This window comes from Gallus gallus, chromosome 26 (genome assembly GCF_016699485.2).
Source record: "Gallus gallus isolate bGalGal1 chromosome 26, bGalGal1.mat.broiler.GRCg7b, whole genome shotgun sequence".
Lineage (NCBI taxonomy): Eukaryota > Metazoa > Chordata > Aves > Galliformes > Phasianidae > Gallus > Gallus gallus.
This window is the reverse complement of record NC_052557.1, coordinates 4026137-4050677: the sequence shown is the minus strand read 5'-3', so window position 1 is coordinate 4050677 and position 24541 is coordinate 4026137. Positions and strand designations below refer to the sequence as shown.

Below are 24541 nucleotides of genomic sequence, written 5' to 3'. Positions count from 1 at the left end.
CCCAGACCAAACAGCCCCAGTTCCTTCAGTCTCTCCTCATAGGCCATATTCTCCAAGCCCTTCCCCAGCCTCGTTGCCCTTCTCTGGACCTGTTCCAGCACCTCAGTGTCCTTTTTGTATTGAGGTGCCCAAAACTGCACACAGTACTCGAGGTGAGGCCTCACCAGTGCTGAGTACAGGGGCAGGATTACAAATCCCTCCTTTCTTTTGCATTAGATTGTAATTCCCTAAAGAGAGGAACAGATTTACATGAAATGTAAAGGCTGTATACCGCAAGGCTGAGCTAGGAAATGTTCTCATGAACTTATAGTTATTTGTGAGGTCCCTGCAGCAGGCCAGGCTCTCCAGGAATCCTCCAATTTCATGCTGGGCTTCAGTCTGGTTGTGCTACAGGCCTCACGGTCCTGATCCCAGAATAAACAAACATACAACAGCCAGAAGCTCTGGAAGAACAGCCCTTTCATGGGTCATTGGGCAATGGGACAAAAGCACTGACTGTACCTCGAGGCATTCAGACTGCAAGAATGAGAGTTGTAACATCAGTCCTTAGCATTGAGAAGGCTTTGCAGATCGAAGCGCCATGGCAGCTCCCAGTGCAAAGCAAGGAAATAGACATATATAGATATAAGGAAAGAAAGGAAGAAGCAAGCTATGTGCTCAGCTGGGGAAGGCTGGCAAAGTGCAGCTTCTTCTGATCTCTGCAGTCCAGAGAGCCATTCCTGAGCCGCATTCTGAGACAGACGCAGCGCTGCCAGGCCCAGCGTTCCAGCATTACTCAGGGGGAATGGAAACGGCGAGATGGATGCCAATGGGATGATGCAAGCTTCGGTGTCCCTGTCAGAATGGGAGTCCAGTATGGCTTCTGGGCTGTTTCCTTGGAGTGTGAAGTCGGATGTGCTTCCATGAAAATTACACATTTAAGTAAGGGAAAAAAATATGAAGGGAACTCCTCGTTTCTTGTCCTATGCTTCTCTGAAGGGTTATTTTGGGCCCTGAATGAGGAATTTGAGGTTAGCGTGCATAAAAAGAGAGAAAGAACGACACTATGAAGAGATAAGAAGCACAAATATGAAAGTTTTTCAGTTCCTAAATCACAGAATGGGTTTGTAAAACACTTGGGGAAGGTTTCAGCACTAGAAATAACAGCACTGTGCCTTCCTAATCTCTTGAAGGTTAATAGCTTAGTAAAGAACAGGTAGGAATGCAGTGAAGCAGAGGAAGAGTAGGTCAGACCTGGAAGAAGAAAAGGAAGGAAATTCAAGCCTGCAGGGAAACATTTTGAATGTTTTAATTCTAAAATCAGCTTAGAGATGATCTTTACAGGATTAAAATCTCTGACTTTATCGTAATAGATGAATTTAAACAGAACTTGCTCAAGCAAGGGTGGTTTCTTATCTATCTGTCATTACAAATAAAAGTGATGTCACATGTTTAGCAGTAGCTAAATATCTACTGCTACAGCTGGACAACACTTCTGTCAAACATTTCCCAGCATGCTCTGTAATGAGAAAATAACCAAAAACAAGTGGTCTTTGTCTGAGGATCTGCTTAATTGTAAGACTAACTGCAAAGAAATGTCCATGCTAGAAAGCTGCTGCAAATACTTGTATGCTTATTTCATCCAAGATAAGCTATGGAAAAAGAGGGAAGGGAGAAGACAGTTGGTAATAGGAGGTTATACATAAAGCAAAGGCTGAGCGAGAAACAGTGCATGGATTTGGAAGATGGGCATGTTCAGGATGGAAATGAAATGCCAATCTTCACAGCCAGTGTGAAATAATTTTGTGGGTTGTCTGAGTGTTTACTTCTCAATTTGATAACCCTGCTCACAAGAATATTATGAGATACTTTTTTTTTTCACCTAAAATGATATTGGTTTGTGCCACGATATGCTGTGAAATAAAATATTAGCCACTTTGTAGTTCTTGTCAAAAATACCAGGTAGGCAGAAATAAAAAATGTGGTGATAATAAATGTCAAGGCAGCACAGACACCGATTGCCAGGGGAAAAAAAAGCAGAGCTCCTTAAGTGGGATGGCAGATATCGGTACATTTAGGGCACGAAACATGTTGGATTTGAGATAGAAATCCACATACCTGAAGTAGGGCAGCCTCCCAAGTCAGTACTGCAGTACGAATGTCACGAGAGCACCGTAATGGTAGCATTCCAGATCAGATGTCCCCAGTTTTATCCTTTCTGCCGGGCTTTTTAATTTCTCCCTTCCTTTGTTTTCATTTCCTCGTTTGCAAAGTGCTGAGGATTCTGTGGCATAGCTCTTGGTGCTGCTGCCTGACATTGCAAGCACCGGCGGCTTCGACCACATAGGGATTGACAGAAGAGGGTGCTGCCGCACTGCAAAACGCGACGGGCGTTGGGATAAGGAGGGGAACGCAGCCCTCGTGAGTCCTGAGCATCGAAAACTGCAAAGAGATGGTTGGTTTCAGTTCTGTGCTGACTGTGGCCCAGTTACCATGCACTACCCTGAGGTCCCACCCTGGGAGGGCTGCGGGGTCTGTGGCTGAGCTGGAAAAGCAGTGATGTTGGAGGTCAAGTAGGAACTGACCGTGTGCCCACTTGATAGAGAGCTGGTCAACATGGAAGCTTGGGGGAAAAGGGCAAGATATATACGGCACGCACTCCTTGCCATTAAATCTATGAGTAACTTGGCTAATCTTCATTTGTTCTTTCTCTAGAGTGAATGTGTAATCTTGTTTAAATTGGTCTTGTGCCTCATGTTTTACAGCAGTAATTAAGGTAGCACACACTAAATCAAGTCAGGAAACAACACAAATCAGCTCTGTCCTCTGAAATAAAGGGATCCTGTCCCCACAGCTCCTCTTATGTATTCAGTTGGATTCTCTCTTGGCTCTCTTGAATCTGAACTCACAATGAGCTCCAGTTTCTTGAAAGAAAGAGGGAAGGGAAGGGAAGGGAAGGGAAGGGAAGGGAAGGGAAGGGAAGGGAAGGGAAGGGAAGGGAAGGGAAGGGAAGGGAAGGGAAGGGAAGGGAAGGGAAGGGAAGGGAAGGGAAGGGAAGGGAAGGGAAGGGAAGGGAAGGGAAGGGAGGAAGGGAGGAAGGGAGGAAGGGAGGAAGGGAGGAAGGAAGGAAGGAAGGAAGGAAAATTATCCTCACAGTTCTCAGCTCCCTCCTACTGAAAACCGCCTGTAAACTCTTAGGAGCCAACTTTGCTGGATCCAAATGTTGAGGAGCCTAAAATTCCTGCCCAGAGCTCTGTGAGAAATGGTGGAATTAAAAATGAAAGATGAAATGCTTCGAGGAAGGGGATACACTCTGTGCTTCTTCCTATGAGAATCTGGGGGTGAAGAGGCTGGGTGAGGGGAGTGGGACCAACCCTGAAGCTCACAAGGTCGCATTTTCTGCATGGACTGTTGGCTGGCCCGTTTGCCATACGAGGCCTCCAGGAACAGAGTTTAGAGGAAGAACACTGAAGAAGCAGTTAAATAATCATTTCTGAAACATCTTTTGAGACTAAAAGAATCGCAAAAGGCTGAACACTCTGCTCCTAAACTATTTGGGGAAATGAGCATGAAAATTAGTGGAGAAACCCAACAAATGTCTTGTTTAAAAAAACTATTTTTCCCTGAGACAATGCAAAGCTGATCCTTCTTTTTCTTATTGTTTCAAAGATGAGGAGATGATGACTTGTCCTTATTTTGTCTCTTCAAGTGGATTCCTAAATGACAATTTAGAAGGGATACAATGGGCCTGGTTGGTCAGTGCCATTTAGCACTGCAGCATCACTTCAGGTAACGACAGGGAAACCTGCAGAGTTCTGCTTTGTGTCATAAAGCAGCCTGAAAATTCCCTTAAAACAACAACAGAAAATATTTCATTGCTAATGGAGCAGTTCCATCATAAATGGAGCATTCCATCAAAAAAAATATGATCATAAAGATCAGCAGTTGCGATGAAAATAAACCATTTGGGGTGGTTTAAACAAACAAACAAACAAACCCAAACCAAACCTGGCAGGCTTTTTTATAGCAGCAGAAAACAAAGTGGGCAAAAACAGAAACCACCCCCAATGTCCTTTGGGATGACTGGATCCTAGGTTAGTGTGATTGCATTTAAACAACAAAACCCAAGCATCTTTCCTATGCTTTTTTTGCACTGTTTCCATGCATACCTTGGGAGAAACTGACTCTGAAACACAGCAGTGGATGGGTACAGCTCTACCATTACTTCGATACAGCACAAAACAGGAAATGACTGCTTTATTCGTTGAGCACTGGGAGGAAATGCCCAACATAGAAACCGCACTTCTCAGGAGACTGTGCCTTACATCAGAGGGCTGCAAACAGCCTCAAAGTGACTTCCTAAGCTGTAGAAAAAAAGTAAGAGAGGGAGGAGCTCAGGGTTGGGGAACAGCGAGCGTTTCTGGTTGAATCTTGAGGAGCAAAGTAGAAGTGTGAGCGAGCGGAACGTGAGCTTGGAGGGTCCGCGGTTGATGAGCGTGAGGGCAAACCGCGTTAATTGAGACCGCTATCCTCGGGCTTCATCCCACGGCCGCGCGGGGGCGGACCCGGCCCGCAGGGAGCGGACAGCGCTGCGCCCTGCACCTGCCGCCCCGCCCCGCCCCGCCCCGCCCCGCCCCGCTGCCCGCCCCGCGGAGGCGCTGCCGAGTCCGGCCGGGCCGCCTGGGGAGCGGAGCCGCCGCCGCCGGAGCTGCGTCCGCTATGGGGACGGCGTACGCGCGGATGCGCTGCATCAAGATCTTGTTGTTCATCTTCAACCTGAGCTTCTGGGTGAGCGTCGGGCCGGGGGCGGAGGGTGGGAAGGGCGGAACAGCGGCACCTGCGGGGCGCGGGCTGGGCGGGGGGCTGCGGAGGGCACGGCCGGACACCGCCCGACACCGCCCCGGGCTGCAGCGTGCTGCCGGACGCCCCGTTGCCCTGCCATAGCCCGCGGGGCTGTCCCGCATCGCAGGCGAGCTTGGGAGAGGTCCGCGAGTCCCCCTGTACGATGGGCTGAGTTTACACTGCGAGAGCGCAGCGTGCCTCTGCTCCGCTGCTTCGTGAAGATGCATCTCTTCCTGGAGTAACTTGGTGGAGGAGGGCACTGCTGAGAGGTAACATCTTGTTTTCAATGATAACTTGAAATAGCGACCATCTCCACTGCAAACGTAACTTTGCAAACTGCAGAGGCCGTGTGAGATTCTCCCAGCATCCCCTGCAGCTTGTTGCAGCACTTAGCCACAGTATGATGCTTTCTTGTAATATCATTTCAAATGGCAAAGAACAGCACTCATTGCAACACCCTAAAGAGATCAGAGAGTGCTGTTCCCTTTCTCCTATCATAACAGATTTTCACTATGCTCGCAGTTTCGTAGCACAATTTATTTCAAGTTATCTTTTTTCCCCGTGTTGTATTTTCTCTTCCCATAGTTTTCCAGTTTCACATTTAGAAACATAGCCTTTTAAAACATCTTTTTTTTTTTGCTTTCTGATTTGCTGGAAAAAAAAAAGTAAAAGTCACATAATGACCCCGTTCAGCCCCTCTGGAGCAACCAGCTTTGAGATTTGGTCTCCTTTAAACACATTACACTAAATGCTTTCCTTCTTGGTGACAGCTCTGTGAGCCCTGGGTACACAGTGCTGCTGTGCTCTGGGAACAGAATTATGTTGCTCAGCTGCAGCTGCAAGTTAGTGAGAGAAGGACAAAGCTTCGTCACAAGAGTGACAATTACTTGTGTTTTGTTATCTGTCTTTTCACTGAGATGGAAGAAGGCAGCTCCTCAGCTGGGCTGGGGCGTTCCTTTCAAACACTTCCAGACTGTCGTAGGTACTCAGTAGCCTGGATGGGCAAGAGGGTCTGTGCTGCCCAGCAGCCTGCAGGCTCAGCCCACTCTGTAAGCAGGGGAGGTACAGACACCAGCTCCGTGGTGCTCTTTGGTGTGACATATCTCATTCTTCACCTTCTCAGTGGGAAGTGTTAATTCCAAGGCACGTTTGCCTGCCTTCTTTGCTTTCTGTAGTATGGTGCTAGCCGAATCATAGTGCCACGCAGTGCAAGACAGAAGCAAAAGGCACCAGGTGCACTGGGGTATGGTCAGCAGAAGGTGTTTGGTGACTTTGTTCAGGCTGGGTGGTTGCTGCAGCCCTGAGCTCTGACCCTCCATCAGCAGAGTAGGAGAGCATTCGTAGAATCCTGGAATATCCCAGCTTGGCAGGGACGAGGACACAAGGACTGAGTCCAACCCCTGGCTCCACAAAAGGACTGCTCCAGTTCCAAACTCTATGTCTGAGTGTCCAAATACTCCTTGAGGGCCAGCAGCTTGGGGCCATAACCAGTGCACTGGTGAACCTGTTTTGTGCCCAGCCATCCTCTGGTGCAGAACGTTTTCTTGATACCCAGCATGAGCCTCCCCTGATGCAGCTCCACGCCATCCCCTTGGTCCTGTCACTGTCACCATGGAGCAGAGATTCGTCCCCTGTGAGGAAGCTGTATGCTGCCATGAAGTGGCTGTAGGCCTCCATGAGGCCTCCCCTCAGTCTCCTTTTCTCTGGAGAGAACAAACTAAGAGACATCAGCCACCCCTCACACATCTTGCCCTCCAGATACTCCACCATCTTCATAGCCCTCCTTTGGATGCTCTCTACACAGAACTGTGCCAGGTCCTGTAGGCCTGAGACTCTGCCTGTAGGTGTTTCCCCTCAGCTGACTTGCCCTGGCACTCCTGTTTCATCTTGCCATTTGCATTAAAGGGAACGTTTCCCTGCATTTGATAGCTTCTCAGGCTTCTTTGTTAACTATTTATATGATCCAAGATAGTGTGCACTGTAATAATCAATTCATCTCCAAGTTCTGACAGGGAGTCCCATGGTGGTTTATAGGAAAAAATGCCCAGACAGTACTGGTCCAGAAACACTTAACTTTAGCACATCTCAGAGAACAATACAAGCCTTTATTTCTGGTAAGCCTCTAAACAGCATCTCCTCACAGTTCAGCAGCAGCAGTAATTCTGAAATGGCTGAAAGTTCTCCTGTTGTTTGGTATGATGATGGAGGTCCAGCTGGTCCCTCCAGACTATCACATATCTTGTGACCCTGGAGCCGGACCTGCGATGCCTACATGGAAAGGGGGATCTCTTAGCACAAAAGGCTATCAATTTGCCGTAAAACAGGTAAGAAGGTTGAAAAAAACATAAATGAAGATACTTCTTTCTAAGTTTGTTTTGTATCATGCCAGCAGTGGTCAATTACTGGTCCAGCAGCGCTCCCACAGATTGTGCTTTTCCTACAGCAGCAGCATCTTGACTCCAGGCTGAGGCCATGAGTGGCCTGCTGCATTCGGTATGGCTACAGTGCAGTGCTGGGTCTTCTGGTAGGAAGGAGAGCAGTGTTTCTCATTGGATTTGCATCCTGTCTGTTCTCATGGGTGCTCACACCCTCACCTCTCTGGCCCTTCCGTTCCCCTGCTCCTTGTCCATTGCAATTCAGGCCAAATTGTAATGTCTGAGGGAGTGTTGTTCAAGGTTTGAAAGTCACTGGTAGGTTAAGAGGCACCACTAAGCTGAGCAGCTAGAAGAACAAAGTGTATTGCACTATAATAGGAGTTCACTGTTATCATATACCAGCAAGAGCTTCCTGAACTTTCTGACAGTGTAATTTTGAGCTGTGGGATTTCAAGAAAGTGTAAAATGCCACGAACACCTTTTTAATGCTCTCCAGCCAATTGTTATTAAAGAATTGATTAATCTGTGTGTTTTCCAGCTGGCAGGATTGGCTGTCATTGCCTTTGGTCTGTGGCTGCGGTTTGGTGGGGCTATGGCAGAGTTTGCTTCAGACAAAAGGTCTCCAGAATATTTCTTCATAGGTAAGTTGTGATGACAGCAGCCATTAGCTTTGGCTTCATTCTAGGGCATGGGAAATAGCTCAATCATTGAATTATACAGAGGCCAACAATACTTGAGAGCACAAAACTGGGTGTTCTGGTGCTGTGTCTTGTGAGCGATGGCCTTCACCCTCTGCTTGTTATCTACCTCCTTAGGCCTAACCGAACTCCTCTCTTAGACTTGATCCACATCCCACATACCCTAAATGAATTGTGCTTATACTGTTGCAATAGAAGTTGTGTTGCAGAGACTCCTGCAACACAGAGCTCACCGATATATCCTTCCATAGCTTTCTGTGCAGCTTCTAACCAGAAAAACAAGTGTCCTTTCTGAATGCCTCTGGTACCAGCAGAGTAGAAAGACTTCTGCTCACCAGTACTCCCTCTGTCTGCCTTCAGTGTGATTTTAAGTATCAGAGCAAATCTTTCTACGGCTAAAAACTGCACAGTGCTTGGTCATCTCAAGAACTGTTCATCCAAGTGAGGCAGGAAGCAACAAGTTCCCCAAGCCCACACAACTGGTGTTGGTCACATCTAATTTTAGGTATTTAACATTTTTTTTCCTCCCTAGGATTCCCAGTTCTGTTTTTGGGAAAACCACCTGTTCGTTTCTATAGAAGTGTTCCTAATAGCAGCTGTCCGGGATGGCCAGCAACTGCATTTCTTCATCCACTGGCAGTTGCAACTTGTCTTTACGTTAGAAGGGAGAGGGTTTTTTTTTTTTGTTCTAATGTTTCACCCCTTGGGATAGACTCAGCCAATACAGTCCAATTTGTACAATTGCTTTTGCCACCTGAAAATGCCAGGTGTGAATGAATCCCCATTCAGCCATCAAGCCATCGTGGCACGGTGTCCAGGAGCTGACTTGACCCAGGGTGTCCTAACAGTCAGTTACCCATCGCAGGAATATTAACTGGGCCGTGCAGTTACTTTAGATACACCCATTCTCTTAACAAAGACGCCACCCTGATACACCACAGTCTTAAGCCAAAGCTTTTTTTGATATATGCATGGAACGAGGCCAGAAGCACAGAGCTGACTGTACAGTACTGAGGGAATAAATGGGTTGAGTGTTACGTCCAGCAAAGCTTTCGCTGGAGTTTAGAAGGCTGAATAAAACCATTCAGATGGAAATGTGACTGGGATCTGAGGGATGCTGCAAAGTACTCTGTAGCATCTCCACTGACACGGAGAGCCACGAAGTATCATTTACTTTTCCTCTTACATCTGAGCTGCTATGTCAGCAGCACATTGGGCCATTACCTTTATTTCCAGATCCAGTTCATACCTGCTGAATTTCCTGTGCTGTGTCTTGAGACTCTCCCCTGCATTACCCACTTCTATTTGAGCCTGGAGTTTCAACAAGACAGAGGGAATGTTCTGTCCTTCTAACAAACCAACAGGCATTGAATTTGAAGCCAGAAAGTAAATCCTGTAGAGAAAACAAAAACAAGTCCCAGCTTTGCAGTGCAATGCTGTGTAAACAAGATTTTATTTAGTGACCCTCTCTGACAGACTTAATCTGCTTCGGTTCTGAGCAAGAACTACAAAAGCTATTGAGAATTGTTCGTTTTAGGAAGTCCTGGGGAACGTTCTTGTAAGAGTTTAGTCACGCTCTGTGACATTCAACTATTGGGCTGATTGTCACATGTATTTATAGAGCTGTATGCTGTAATATGTAACTGCTAGCAGAGGAAGTGATAAGGGAACAGGACATAAATATGTTGAGAATTCTTTTTAACCTGCACTTTTGGCTGAACTCTAAGGCGAGGTTTTGACCCTTTTTTGTAATAGGCAGCCTTGAGCAAGTCTGATAAAGAAAAAATAACAATAATCCACTCCCCACTCTCATAACAAATCACGTTAAATGCTGTTATGACTTCTGAGCATCTGAGAGGTCAGCCAGTCAGAATCTGAGCACGTTAACAATCCCTGACTAAGGCAATGGTAAAGGCATGGTGATAAATTCAGTACCAGTGTTTTAGGCACCAAGCATGGCTGCACTGGGTGGCCGTGCTCGAGTGCTTTAGGAAGCACTGTAGGAAGTTTCAGCTCCAAGTCCCTCGAACGTTTGTGCATTCAACACATCTCATGGTGTTTCTAGGAGTACTGTTTATTTGGCCGTGTGCATTTGCTCAGTAACATGCAGTCTGGGTGACAGCCAGAGTTTTGCATAGCAATTCTTAATATGGAATACTGTGCAGTCCACAAGAAGCAGCTGCACGGAGGGCTGAAGGAGAAAGCAGATCGTCAGCGTGACCTGGAGATATAAACATACAGCCGTGTATTTAAAAACAATTTACTCAGCTCTACCAACTGATTGCTCTTGTGATAATTCATCCTCTGTGATCAGATCAGCTCCGTATCAGCGCTTGGAACAGCACTGCAGTTGCACTTAGATGTTTGTAGGCTGAAACACTGTCTGGAATCACCATCTTGTGGGCAACATCTCCTTTTCTTGCTTTCAAAGAGCAGCATATTCTGTAGGGTTTTGTTGTTTGTTCCTTTTTTTTGCTCTTTTTAACCTGTTTTGAGCTGCCAGCTGAAGCTACCCAGCCTCTCTCTGTTTCCTAGGGATTTTTTTTTCCTGGATCGGAAATTTTGTTTTAGTTTAAAATAATTGGTAATTATATCCTTGCATTTTCCATTAGGATGGAATGAGTGTCCCTAAATAGCCCTGTTCTTTACCAGCAGTTCAACCCCTGGAATAGTTCAGCCCAGGACTTGGCACTCAGGCCTGTTCAACTTTTCCAGCCAATTAAATGTTTGTGTTGGTTTGAGAGCAGCTAGCAGGCAGCAGTGTTGAGGTCAAGCACATATGTGGTGTTAGTTTCCCATTGCTTGTGGTTTTGTGTTCAGTGATCTATATTCCCCACTGCAGCTTGCAGTTTTTTAACCTACAACAGAAGGGGATAGAACTGGAACTCCTTGACCCATGCAGTCTCCATCTGCTCTACTGGATGTATCTCACAGAGTTGAAGATGAGTTTTCAACTATATATAAGGAGCAGCCTTCTAAAATTGGGCATCTTTTGGAGATCCCATTGCAGTGCTGAGGCATGGCAATATTTCCATGTTATTCCCTCCCATCGTGGTTTAAAAAAAAAGAAAAAAGATAATGATTTCAGCAAAGGTCAGCAGATGGGTAGTAACACTGAGTTGTGTGTGCACTGCATTGACCGAATGGGGAAAAGATCTTTTGCTCCTCCTTTAATTTGTTATTTGTAATAGTACTGTTCTTAAATGAAATATACATATGTTTATATACACTTAAGCACTGATGTGAAGACTGAGTGCCAGCTGAGCACAGGGTGAGCATTTATGAATAGAGAACTAAGACAGGGACTTTTAAGTGTCAGTTCAAGAGATTGACTCTCCTCTCTTTGCATGAAAGTCTGTTTTGGCTCCATGGGCAGCATGGAGGACAAATTTAGTGTATCCCTAATAAATGAAGTGCAGAGGATCACCTCACTGCCAGTAGCACTGAAAATGAAGCCTCATCAAGAAAGGTAACAACTGATGAATGTGAATGGATCAACTTGGGTGACTCTCAGGACTGGCAGCACTGAATCGTTGCTTCTCCAGCACAGACAGAGCTCACAAGATTTCTGCTATGTTACACTCTTTGCTCCAGTTCTATGTTCCATGCTGCAATCCAGAGCCAGACCAGCAGTGGGTAGAAGTTTCATGGTGGCTGTGGCTTTTTCGTGGGGTCTGAGAGAGCATGAGTGATCATTCTGGCTTTGAACGGCACAGTTAGAGGGTGCATGCCTTAGGATATGAAGTCATGTCTGGAGTTGAAGGATATTAGTATTTTTTCTCCATTGGAATGGGTGCCCATGCAAACAAGAGTTGGCTAGCAGTTAAATCCGTGTAAACTGCAATTCCTGTGCCTCATTCTGTTATATTCTATTCATGTGTTTTGGAGTCAAGCACTGTACCCTTAGTTAGCAGTATTCTCTCTCCAAAATCCATAGCCTCACAAGTTCTGTCAGTCTTAAAATGAGAGCTGTTGACAAAGTAGTCTCTGTGTAGAGATGCAGCACCACAAGTGGAGCATCGAGTGGTCCTGCTATCGTGTACTGGGCCTTGCAGGGGCTTTTAGCATGTACTTAGAATGTAAGCAGTGAACTAATCTGTCTTTCTATCATCTTCTGTGCAAGTTTCTTCTGTGGTTGATGGGTGGTTTGGCAAAAGCCGATAGTGTCCCTGAGTGGAAAATGAAAGCTGCTGCACTGGAAATCAGCTTAAAATATCTGTTAATCAGTGCCCCCTACCTCCAAAAATAAAAATAAAAAGAAGGAAAAAAAGAAAAGCACCCGTTACCTGAAATCTGACAGTGTGATTTATGGAGTACATGGGGTATCCCCTGGCCTACCTCAGTGAGTGATTACACAGTTGTGCTCTATTCTGGTCAGACTGGCCATGCAGAGGCAGCTGACAGCTCAGTGGTGTGCAGGCCAGAGCTGCATGGGTTTAACACTTCAGCTCTTCTAGAAACAGCTCCAAAGCAAAGAAGAAGTGATGTTCTTGCATGGCTGAATAGCTGCTGAAGACTGTATGGCACCGTGTGGAGGTGATTCTGTTTGTCATCTTTAGTGTATGTCAATTTATTAATCTTTAATGCTCAGTCTAGCCATGTTAAAAATCATAAATACAATGGTTATGTGCAGAACCACATGGCTACGTTGCCAAGTGTTTTCATTTTACTGTCCATTAAACACTCTAAGAGGTGTATACAGGGGTGCTGGGAGGCATCAAGCCAGCTCGTATCTGTAATTCTTTTGTGGTTCCAGGAAGATTAATTACATAATATCTGCCACCTTCACACGAAATAGAGAATTATGCCTGCACATTATGCTCAAATTAAGGGTATGGTCCAATTCTCCGGAAATTCATCTTCCTTCAGAGGACTCTGCCTCTCTTCTCCACGTATTTTATGAGTGTATCCAACATATGTATTTACTACAGATCTGTTAGCATAAAAATGGTAATCTCTGGTAACAAGCCTGGTAACTCTGCCACCCAGTGTCCCACTTGTCTGGCTTGTTATTTCCATCCTCTACATGTGTTTCCCATCTTTTCCATTTGCACTACAGGTTCCTTGGTGTTCTACTGAGGGCTTGAAAGCCTCAGTCCATCCAGTGAGATATCTCCAGGACTGTAATTCACAGCGTCAGGAAAACCTATTCTGCCCATGTCTGGGTTCTAGGACTCCTGTCATCACTGCCTCTGGATCACTTATGCCAAGAACAGAGCTGCTTGTTTTCTCAGCAGAGCATGAACAGTTGGCGTTTTGTTTGCTGTTAGTTCCTCAGCCCAAAAAAGAAAGAGTTGAACTATTTGAAATGGAAAGTGACCATAGCAGCCAGGTAAACAAGAAACCCGTGTGAAATAAAGCCAGAGAGATGGTTTGTGATTGTCTGCTCTGGCTCTTTACGATAGGCTCTAGATGTGGATTTGTACCTCAGAGCTGTCAGTAGGATTTTGAAGAAAACCAGCTCTGTGAATGGGCTCTGCTTCAGACTCTGAATTGAGTTCTTTACCAGTCTAGGAGGCTGGCAGAGTATTTCTGGTGGTAGTGGTGGATTCATGTCTGAAATAAGAATGGTTCACATTAGTAGGTTCCTAATCTGCCTGGTTTGCATTATGTTTCCTTTCTGCTTCATAAAGCATGGCATTATATATGTCTGCCTATCAGACTGCAGAGGGCTATCCCCTTTGCAGTGGAAGCTAGCTGAGAAGTAACCTGGTCACTCTGAATTTTTACAAGGTACTCTTCAGTGTACCTGGTTTGAGGCAATCCCAGACAGACTGGGCAATGGGTGGATAAAGTGCAGCCCTGTGGAGAAGGACGTGGCGGTGCTGGTGGATGAAAAGCTCAGCTTGAGCCACGGTGTGCACCTGCAGCCCAGGAAGGCAACCATATCTTGGTTTGCTTCAAAAGAAGTGCATCTTGCAGGTCAGAGGAGGTGATGGACCCCACCTGGAGTACTGTGTGCAGCTCTGGGGCCTGCAGCATGAGAAAGACATAGACCCATTGGAGTGGGACCAGAGGAGGGCAGTGAAGATGATCAGAGGAATGCAGCACCTCTCCTGTGAAGTAAAGGCTGTAGAAGTTTGGGTTTTTAGCCTAGAGAAGGCTCCAGGGAGACTTTATAGTGGCCTTCCTGTACGTAAAGGAAGTGTAAAGATGGGGAGAGACTCTATCAGGGAGTGCAGTGACAGGATAAGAGGCAATGGCTTTACACCCAACAAGGGCAGGCTCAGATTAGATATTCAGAAGAAGTTATTCACGATGAGGGTGGGGAGGCCCAGCAAAGTTGTGGATGCCCTATCTCTGTAAGTGTTCAAGGCCAGATTGGATGGGCCTTTGAGCAACCTGGTGTAGAGGAAGGCATCCCTGTCCATGGCAGGAGGTTGGAACGAGATGGTCTTTAAGGTCCTTTCCAACCCAAACCATTCTATGTCTATTATGCAAATGTCTTATTTCTTTGTGAAAGGTTGCGTGTTTTTATGATAGTAGACACTTAAAAACACCTTTAGTTCTACAGATATATATATTTTTATGTCCTCAGTATCTTCCAACTAGAATTAGCACTCTGGGTATCAGCAGTTACTAATCCCATGGACAAACTCTAGAATTAACTCTCCTGAATACAAGATGGAAGAAGGTGGATTTGAACTCCTGGCTAGCAAAACTGTGGGGCCAAGGGCAAACAGCAAATTCAGCTTTGTTGGGTGTGTGGTGTGAGAAGTTCTTCCTGTAGCATGCCTTAAAATGGAAGTTCTGACTGAGATAGCAGTTTAGTTGTGAGTCATGCATGTGAAATGCTAAGTCTGTTCCTCAGGCAAGAGCAAATCCAGAGTTTGGAAAGTGGTTTTACCCCCTGAACCTCAGAGAACTTTGTCTTGGCTACCTGGAAGCAACAAAAAGGAGTGGGAAGGTGTCTCTCCTGTCTTCCTAATCAAAAAGTCTCTCCTAAGTTGCCTGATAAGTAATTACAGGGACTGAAGTAGAAAGTAATGTGCAGAAAACTGCCCAGGAAACATCTTTATAATTACACTGCATTTGTTACCATGGAGATCTCAGAAAATGGCAGTTTGGGTGTCTGGCAGTTGGACAAAAGGTTCTGCACCTTATGTTGAAACTGATGTTTTTTTCCACTTCTCCTTTGATAGGGGCTGACCTTTACTCCTGACCTACGGGCATCTTTGTATTTCTTTCCCTCAGTGAAAGCCACGGTCTTGTGCATATGTGTACAAGCATTAGCTTAAAGAATGCTCAGTCCTGGGAAGTCACAAGATGCTGAATATTAAGAATCTAGAAAATACATAATGTGAACTGCCAGCACAGTCAGATCCCACTTATCCACTGTCACAGATCTGGCAAAGCCATGTTAATTACAATTGTTTTATCACTATTTAGAAGAATGGGTTTTTTTCCCTCAACATTAATCTCTGGCGCAAGAAAGGGACCAGGGCATGATGGATGGAGGGAGAGGAGGAGAATTGCAATACCTAGGATGGATATCTGGCTAATACAGCTAATACAGTGACACACCAATGAATGGACAGCAAGCAGGAGCCTACTTTCTTCAGGGAGGCTACCCCTGTGTGGCAGTATCCTCTGCACTTGTCCATCCTCACATTGTTTTTGTTTCTTTATTTTCATTTTCCTAGCAGTCCATGCAAACTGTCATCTGCAGGGCTTTATATCATCTAGGTCACACAAGGCCTGATAGTAGTAAATGCCTGCAGCTCTGAGCATGACGTCAGATCTTAGTTTGTTTCAATATGCAATTGAGAATACTAAATGCTGTCACGAAAAGTTTGAGTAATCAGAGCTGAGAGGAGGGCTCGCTGTGCCATCTAGTGTGCTCAGTGTGCAGCTCCAGTGTCCTCATTACAGCCTGGGGAAGAAAATGAAGCTGCTTTTTCAAGCAGTAGGCTGGCATGGCAGATCTGTGTCCTCCATGTTGCCTACACAAGTCCAAGACTAGAATTACAGGACACTGCACAGAGCCTTTGGTACGGCACGGCATCCAGAGATAAGACTCAAACACAGTTGTGGGGGTTTGGTAGAAACTGACACCACACATGAAGGCTGTTCATGTTTGCTAGCGAGAAAAGAGAATTCTTTGCTCTGGTTTCTTTTTGTCCCAGATAAAGCCTGTGTTAATAAATAAATAAACTGCTGGGTAGAAGTATTTTCATCAGCTTTATAGGTGGCAGAAATGAATGCAATTCCTCTTACCCTGAATTCTGAGCATAGCTACTATGATAGGTCTGTTGTTCTAAGTAAGCGTGGGGCTATAGTGCATCTCCCATGTCCTGAACTTGTCTCAGGATTGCCCTTTGTTGGCAGTCTTATCCACAGATTGCTTCATTATCCTCTTAATGCATTTAGTCTGATGAGCTACTGCTTGCTGTTTTCTTTACATCTTTAAATTTGTCCACAGACAGATAAGCACTTTGGCCTGTAGCCTCGTGTCCACTCTGCAACACAGTCCCACAAAGAGGTTCTCTGAGGTGTCTGAGCACTCCCCTACACTAATCAACAACTGCAAAACATTAAGCTGTGAATGTCCAGAATGAGAAAGCAATGCAGTGTTGCCACTGGCTGCTGCATGTGGGCAGCATGAGATATATCGTGAGTTTGCAGGCCATGCACACAAGGTTCCTGGTCTGAGCTGCTTTGGAGAAGGGAAGCTTGGGAGGTGGAAGTCTTTTCATTTGTCTCTATGAGGTTTTCTAAGAGTTCTGAAGAAATCACTGGTTTTGTTTTGTGGTGAGAGCGTCTTTTTGGGGTAGCAAGAATTCTTTGTGAAAGCCGGAGACCACTGTTTCCTGAAAATATGTGTTTTTGGCAAAACAGGCACTGAACTTTGAGAAGAGAAACCTTAAATTCTGATCTCGATTTTCCTCAGGTCTGTATGTGCTGGTGGGAGCGGGGGCTCTCATGACCACAGTTGGATTCTTTGGGTGCTGTGGAGCAGCGCGGGAGTCTCAGTTCTTACTTGGAGCAGTAAGTGAAAGGTTTCAGGGGCCTGGAAGTGCTGTGAAATGATTCCAAAGTGTATGTCTTCTGTCATTAGTGGAGGGATCTTTGCTGTCCAAGATCTGAAATATCCCATGTCCTTTTACTGGCTAATCTATCAGCTCTACTCGCTGCGTTAATGCACAGCTTCCATACAGTGCCTCCTGTAACACATTTCCTGGAATTACCTTGTCATTCCTGAAACTACCATCGTTTCCACCTTTGTTTTCTTAGAACAGGAAGCCTGACTCGATGCCCTTGTCACTGATGCTGTTCATCAGCTTACTCTGTCATTCATTGTGTGGGCTCTTGAGGGCCGGCCAAGGATAGCAGATTGAGTGACAGTACATGCAAAGCACATTGTGCAGAATAAACTCTCATAAGGTTCTCTTCTCCCTCTGCAGTTCTTTGCTTGCTTGTTGGTGATATTTGCAGCTGAGATCACTGCTGGAGTATTTGCATTTATAGGCAAGAAAGTGGTGAGTAGCAATCTACTTCTAAGGTAATAATGGGGCAGTTCTGGATTCCTATGGCTGACTGACCCACAGGCTGGCTCATATTCAGGAGAGCTTTCCAGAAGACTTCTTCCTAGCAAAACTCTTTAATATTCTTATCTGGAGTAAATTGGAGCTTGTGTTATCACAAGTCCAACTTCAGAATTCAGGGATGCTGGTGTTGCCACCCCTCCTCATTAAAGACTCTGTGCTGTTGAAGGAACACCAAATAGAACTCCATGATAAGAGTGTATTTCCTGGGAGAAGGGCAAATGGATTCAAACACTGAATTCATCCAACTAAGAGCTGTTCAGCCAAAACATAGAACACAGCAGATTCTGACCCATGCAGAGTACCTGTGAGTGCCATCAGGCCACAAAACCTCCTGTCTTTCCTATCATGTCTACTTCAGTTTACCAGGAATTATTTTCTGCTCTGGAGGTTGATGACTCAAGCTGGAAATCTGCACTGGATTGAGAGTAAGACTTATTTGCCTCTCACTTGGCAAGTCTGATTTCTGCAGGCAATACAGGAAGCCCAGAGAATCTATGAAGACATTTATGATGAGTACGTGAAAAACCCAGGGAAGGTCAACAGAACGATCTACCACTACCACTTGGCTGTGAGTAATAATCCTGAGCTTAAATGCCTTGCATTACTACTCTACTGTCACATTAGCATTTAAAATACAGAATGTCTCCCATGGAGGTAGGGAAGGATAGAACTGAGCGCTGCTTAAAATGGAGTCTGAGGCTGATGGCTCTGTTTCCTGATGGCTGTGTCACAGTTTTGGGTTTTAGATCCCAACTGATTCTTACCTTTGAAAGTAAGAGTGGCCAGGCTTTTAAACTTGAGCTTACACTTCTGGTCTTTATTGTGCAGAGGATATGTCTACTATGGACATTGTTTTATCTTAAAATCGAGGCATAAATACACCAAAATGCAGAGGAAAAACTGCAGTGTTACAATAGCAAGATAAGTTACTGAACTGAGACTGAGCCAAGTAGAGAAAAACAAAAAGAATATAATGCGTGTCTCCATCCAGGCCACCCAAAGAGTCAGTGTCTGAACCAGAATTAGGACCTGTGACTTGGGCATGTCACTTGGGTCTGTCATCCTATATCTACAGTGCCTCCCATAGAGATCCAGCCCTGGCTTACAGCATTCTCACGTTTTTTAGAATAAATATTTCACAACCTCAGACCTTTTTGTCCTTCTTTCATGGCTGTTATTTCTAAGCTGAAGAGGAATTTAAAGCATTCTGTGGGAGAAAGGCAAACAGGAAAAGCAGTGACTTATTAGGGTCTGCAAACCTAGCACTATGGTCTATCAGAAGTCTGACATTCTCTGTTGTAGCTTTTGTGCACTGTTCATAATCTTGTATCTGATATTAGAACTTTCTGCATTTAAAAATACCCATTTCCTTGGAATCCAGAGACCTGCTTTTCCAAAATCCACTTGTTTGTTTTGTTAATAAGATACTTATGGAAGATTTGGTTAATACAGATTTGTCAGTTTGCTGTGACATTGATTTTGAGGACTTTGGCCCATGCAGTTGGCACCGTTATCACAGGTAGCAATTGGTATACTGAATAAATTTATGACTTGATCAGTACTTTTTCTTTTTTTTCCAGTCATTTATTGTTGTCAGTTGGCTCACAGTCTATGATTATTGCTTATTTTGACTCTCTACCTCTCTCGTTTAGCTCCAGTGCTGTGGTAAGGATAATTTGGAGCAACACGTGGGATTACCTTGTCCAGAGAAAATGCAGGTGCCAAAGGCAAGTGTCCTCTGTTCTGGTTGTTCTCATAACTTTTTCATGTCAATCACTGAGTAAAACTGGAATCACTCTATATGTAAAAGAAAGAAAGAATGTTCTTTTCACCTTTCAAATCCCAGCATGGAATTTCTGTACGAAGTTTAACAAAGCAGAAGCTGGGGGAACATGCCCAGCCCTAAGTTCTAATGCCTGCTTGCAGCATCCCATGTTAGCTGTATTACACAGCCTGGGAATCAAGATGGGAATGATGCAGCAGAAGAGGAGTCATAGAATCATAGAATGCCTTGGGTTGGAAGGGGCCCAAAGGATCATCAAGTTCCAACCCCCACCACATGCAGTGTCACCGACCTCCAGATCTGGCACCAGCCCGGCCTGCCCAGGGCCCATCCAACCTGGCCTTGAGTCCTAAATGAAAGGCCACTTAAAAGCTGAATTCTGTCAGCTTTCTGTCTTAGTAATGCGTAGAGACTCCTGAATGGCTGCTCTGTTGTTTTTAAGGATACTTTTTATTGTGGGGGGAATCTGCTTATGAGTACTCTATCAGTCTGAAGGGATGTGCTTCATGTTTTATCATGGCCTATCACAGAAAGGGTCTTAAACTGAGGGAAAACTCATTGTGAGAAGATTAATTGTATGTGTCAGCATGTACAGACAGTAGGTAAATAACAGCACATGCAAGTACCAGTGCCTCACTGGGAAAGGCAACATGCTGTGAAGATTGCCCAACAAAACACAAAGCACAGATGCAAGAATTAGGGCAGTGACTGCAATGATCCCTTCTGTGTTCATCTGCTGTTTGGTGAGAAGAGTTGGCAGAGTTGTTCGGAGTGAGTTTTTCTAGGAGTGAAAATGTTTGTGTTTTGTTTCTAATAGAACTGCCTGGTTGAAATCCATAACGTAATCGATGCCAATCTGCACTTAGTTGGGATTGTTGGAATTGCGATTGCTGGCACCACAGTGAGTAAATCCACGTTCTCACTCTTCTTATTGGTATTTGGGCCCAATGCCCCATCCTTTACTCATAGCTGTTTTGCAGCAGTTGGTGAGATTTCTGGAAAGTGAAACTATTCTCATTGCTCTCAGTGTGTCCTCACTCTGGGAGTTGGTCACAGCTGCACAAAGGGACTCAGATGACTTTGTTTTACCAATTCATTTTGTCTCCCCAGACAAGATTGAAGGAATCCAGTGGTAATCTCACTGTGTTGTAATAGTAGGGAAGTGGTGTACGCATGGGCTGGATGGAAAACCAAAAAGCCACAGTGGCATTTCAGCTATTCCAAAGCAACTGCAGGCATGGATGTGTTGGGGCCTTAGAGGATCTCTTATTTAAATTTCACATATGGAATAGAAAACATGAACCCTTTCTACAGAAAACACCTTTTCAGGAAAATGCTATCTGTAGCATTAGTGAAGGACGTAATACCAAGTCACAATTAATGACATCAGTGCGTTTCTGTTAATAGCATTAACACTGGGGGGCTGTTATGCTGGCCTTCCCATTTAGAATAAGGAACAGTGACACCAGTGTGGGCACAAAATCTTTGCTTTGAGTATCAGTGAAAACTCTCTTCTGTTAATTGTCCGATGTCTTGAGGTTTGTAATGGAAGCAGTCACTCTCTACCCTGAAATAAAAGCATTCAGATTGCAGACTGTTCAATGCAGTCTATTTTACAATTGTTTTGTAAGTGGATCCCTAAACTGCATTCCTTCTCTTCTAGATCTTTGGCATGATATTCAGCATGGTTCTCTGCTGTGCTATCCGTAACACGAGAGAAATGATCTAAAGCTGTCACTGCACAACTGTGTCCAGAAGCTTTACAAGAAGCGCTCTTCTACCCAGCTTAATAATTGTAATGTATTTTAATTAGTGTCTTAACATACTGAGAGGAAAATATCCCATTAGGTGTGGAGGTGAATTGTATTAGTGACTGCGAAGCTGAAATGAACAAAAAAGGGTTTTAAAAATGTCCTTTTTAATGAAAAGAGCCGAGGTGGCATCTCAGACTAATTTGATTTTTAATGTTTGTATATGTGCAATTGAGAGCTTACATATCTATAGGCATTGTGTAAGTACATGCATTTCTCTCATTACAGATATGTATGCACATTAGCAAGTATCTGTGTATGTAGTACCTTATGTAGGTAAGTATGTGCAAATGGGATATGTTGTGTGTCCACATTTGCATGCGTATTTTTCCAGTCTCACCATGCAAGAGTGTGCACACACCCATAGGTTGCTTGAAACACTTTCATTCCGAGCCCCCCTTTGCCAAGAACTGGCGAAGGAACAAATGCCATTTTAAAAGGACCCAGCATCTATTTTGCAACTGTTCCATCCAAACCCCAAAGAGGAAATATGGTTTGTTTTAAATGACTTTGTTTTTACAAAGGGGTCTCCTCCAGCACACTCCTTCCTGGGAGATCCTCCAAAGCCCCTGGATGTGGTCCTGGGCGCGCTGCCCTGCGTGGCCCTGCTTGAGCACAGTGCTTGGACCAGAGGGACACAGAGGTCCCTCCCAACTTCAACCATTCTGTGATTCTGTGACTTCACTGGCATGCACAGACTGGAGTTTTGTTTTTGTTTAAGTCCAGTTACGTTTTCATGCAAGTGCAGAAAGCTCTGCGGGAAGAAACAGTCCAAGGAGATCCGGGCTAAACAAAGAGAGGAGGAGGTAGGAAGCTGGCAAGATAGGGTCATCTGGGAGCGACTGTAACGCACAGTGTGGTTAAGCTTCCCAAGCTAACCTGAGACAAAAACCAAAACTAAACCACCAAAACCTCTACATGTTAAAGGGGCCACTAAAATCTTGGTTCAGAAGTCCCTTTATGCTGTAAGACTTCGATCTATAATGCTGGTGCAGGAGTAGAACCTGTCTTAAGAAAAGCAGCGGCTCTGTCAGATGCCCTGCAGAGCACAACTGGTGTGTAGAGTCCAACGGAGGAGAAAAAACGGTCAGGGAAAAACACGCAGCACTTTAATATCCTCTGGTTTTGCTTCTGTGACTATCACAGCTTCCTGGGGGCTCCTACCTCAACCTCCCACCCCTTCCTGCAGGTGTAAGGCAGAAAAGAAAGATGGGACTTCTTTTCTAAAAAAGGGCAAAAAAAGGAAAAAAAATAGAAGAACAGAGCCAGAGAGAATAGAATTTCCTTACTGGCATTTGTGGGTTGCATGTCAGGTACAAAAAAAATGCCGTTCTTGAAATACCTCAGGGCTTGCATTTGCATTATTTGTTTCTATATTGTTATTTTTATATTCTTCATGCTTATTTATGAGAGTGTTCCTTCTAAAGCAGCCTAGAAGGGAGAAAGTTTATTCCCAGAAAGAGCAAATAAATTTCAGCAAGGGCTCTGAATCTCTTCATTTTTTGCTTACTCCAGTTAATTTAAGCATTCCAAAGAATAACTTTCTGCTAGCAATGCCCCTTTAATTATTAGTAGCTCAGAGTTCTTATGCAGTTGTTCCTTTTTAAGAGAATAGGTATAACAGAGCTCAGTTACATTGAGTATCTCAGTGGAATGGTCCATGATGCCTAACGAGACTTGGCATTTACAAGTCATTTATCTCACTAAACATGATGGCACTTCAGGTAATGTGTGCAGTCCATTACACGTGTTTGTGTGTAACATACATCCCTCCTGATGATTTTCTCTCATTTCCAACAGAAACTCCAATTTCTATCACTTTTCTGTTACTTCAGTATTGGAAATGGTGCTGCTGTTCCATGTTTCCCACTTAATTGACACATCTTGCTGTCTTTTACATGGATGTCACTTTCCAAATTGTTCACCTGTAAGCTGTGACTATCCAAGTGACATTGATGCAGCTGTGCACTTGTAGGGGAACCCTTAGGCTGGGGCTTGAACTGGTGATTGAGCACCTGGTGAAGGGGTGCTGTTGGCCCAAGGAGCACATTGTTTGCACCTGTGCTCTCCCACATGCCCAGAAGGGCTGGACCCAATGCAGAGCCACACTGGGCTCATATAAGGGGCAGCCACTGAAGGGAGAGCATCACTTGGACCTGGGCTGCTTCCTGAGGAGTGCTGCATTGCCACAGAGAGCCCCTTCACCAGCTGGGTGAGTTCAGTGCTTCTTTCTGTTTAATATGACTATTGGCCTAGGGTGAGTGCTTTGTGTGGTATCACCAGGAGCCTCTCAGCAGCTGTTTTGTGTGAAATAGCATTAAAAATTGCACTAAACGTGAACTGTGATAACAGCTGTGGGCTCAGCAAGCACTGACAGGTGAGCAGTTTCCAGGCTTAACTTCAGGTCCCCATTTGACAGAGAGGTTTTGCATCACAGACCAACGAGCTCCACTCTTGTTTTAGCTCTTAATGGTGCAAGACCTTTGTTCTTTACTGGCAGTAAGAATCATTTCCAAGTAACTGCACTGTGTATCCTCAGTAAGAAAGCTTTTCAGAGGTAACTAAATCCAAGTCAGTACCTGAGCTTCCTCAGGTACAGTTCATGCTCCAAAGCTGCACGTCAGGATTTAATTAACCAGCTTTGCTCCAGATGGGTGCTGATTGCCTGAGAAGTCAGCAGAGGTGCCCATCTAGTCAGGAAGGTGGCAACAGACCAAAGCCTTCTGGGGATAACTCTGAAAGCACAACACACGTCTTCCTATCCAGCCAACCACCCTGTTCTCAAGTATAAACATGTAAATGGTTGATTCCTTTCTTATTTCTTTTAAGAGCATTATTCATCATTCCCTGGTCTAGTTTTCCTGAGTAATGGGCTCCAGTGGGAGCTTCACATATTACAAGCTAACTGCAGCCTGTCTGGCAGAGACTGAGCAGGAGCTGATGAAGCACAGCCCTGTAATATCCCTACGGTGAGGATTCATATTTCACTTTTATACCAAAAGTGATAGTTTTATAGCAAGACGTATTTCATGCGTATTGAGAAGGGAATTGGGTTATCTTAAGCCTCTAAATGCCTCTTTCAGCCTTCAGAGGCTGATTAACAGCACCAGGTGCTGTTTGTAGGGCACCTGCATAAGCAAAGCTCACCAATCTCACTTCTGTCGGTGCTCCGGTCACTGCTGGGTTCTCCACAACACAAACTGCTTCCAATGTGACGTTTGTTTCTACAGCCCGAATTCTGATTTGGGGCAGAACTGGGATATTTGTCCTTGCAATGTCTGTAGCAGCATTATCTCTATCACAGCTCTCTGTGGGAAATGAAAAGGAAACGGAGCGATGCTTATTCTGTTGCTGAAGGCAGCTTCTGCTTTCCTTTGGTTTTAACGTGTACTAAAGTGGAAATGTGTTGGTTGGATTGTTTTGAATTTGAGACGATGTTCTAATAAAAATAACCAGCAATTCGAGACTCTCAGAGGCTGTCCTGGTGCCCTCCTGTGTGCTCCCA

General features: G+C 44.9%; 1 protein-coding gene across 4 annotated transcripts in view; it reads left to right on the top strand.

Annotated features, from left to right (window-relative positions):
- Positions 1 to 4642: 4642 nt before the first annotated feature.
- Positions 4643 to 24541, top strand: part of TSPAN2 (tetraspanin 2) — a 31613-nt gene continuing 11714 nt past the window's right edge. Inside the window, exons 1-9 of one of the 4 annotated variants that reach the window (XR_005841905.2) lie at positions 4643 to 4767; positions 7735 to 7837; positions 16785 to 16882; positions 17299 to 17373; positions 17912 to 18010; positions 19095 to 19169; positions 20043 to 20126; positions 20889 to 21020; positions 21265 to 21312. Coding sequence is in view for 1 of the 4 variants with exons in the window: in XM_004935005.5 (XP_004935062.1) it covers positions 4699 to 4767; positions 7735 to 7837; positions 16785 to 16882; positions 17299 to 17373; positions 17912 to 18010; positions 19095 to 19169; positions 20043 to 20126; positions 20889 to 20954 (669 nt within the window). In the remaining 3 variants the exon portion in view is untranslated. Of the gene's footprint in view, positions 4768 to 7734; positions 7838 to 16784; positions 16883 to 17298; positions 17374 to 17911; positions 18011 to 19094; positions 19170 to 20042; positions 20127 to 20888; positions 24509 to 24541 lie in introns of those variants that run through there. The other 3 variants (XR_005841903.2, XR_005841906.2, XM_004935005.5) reach the window with 3 other exon arrangements.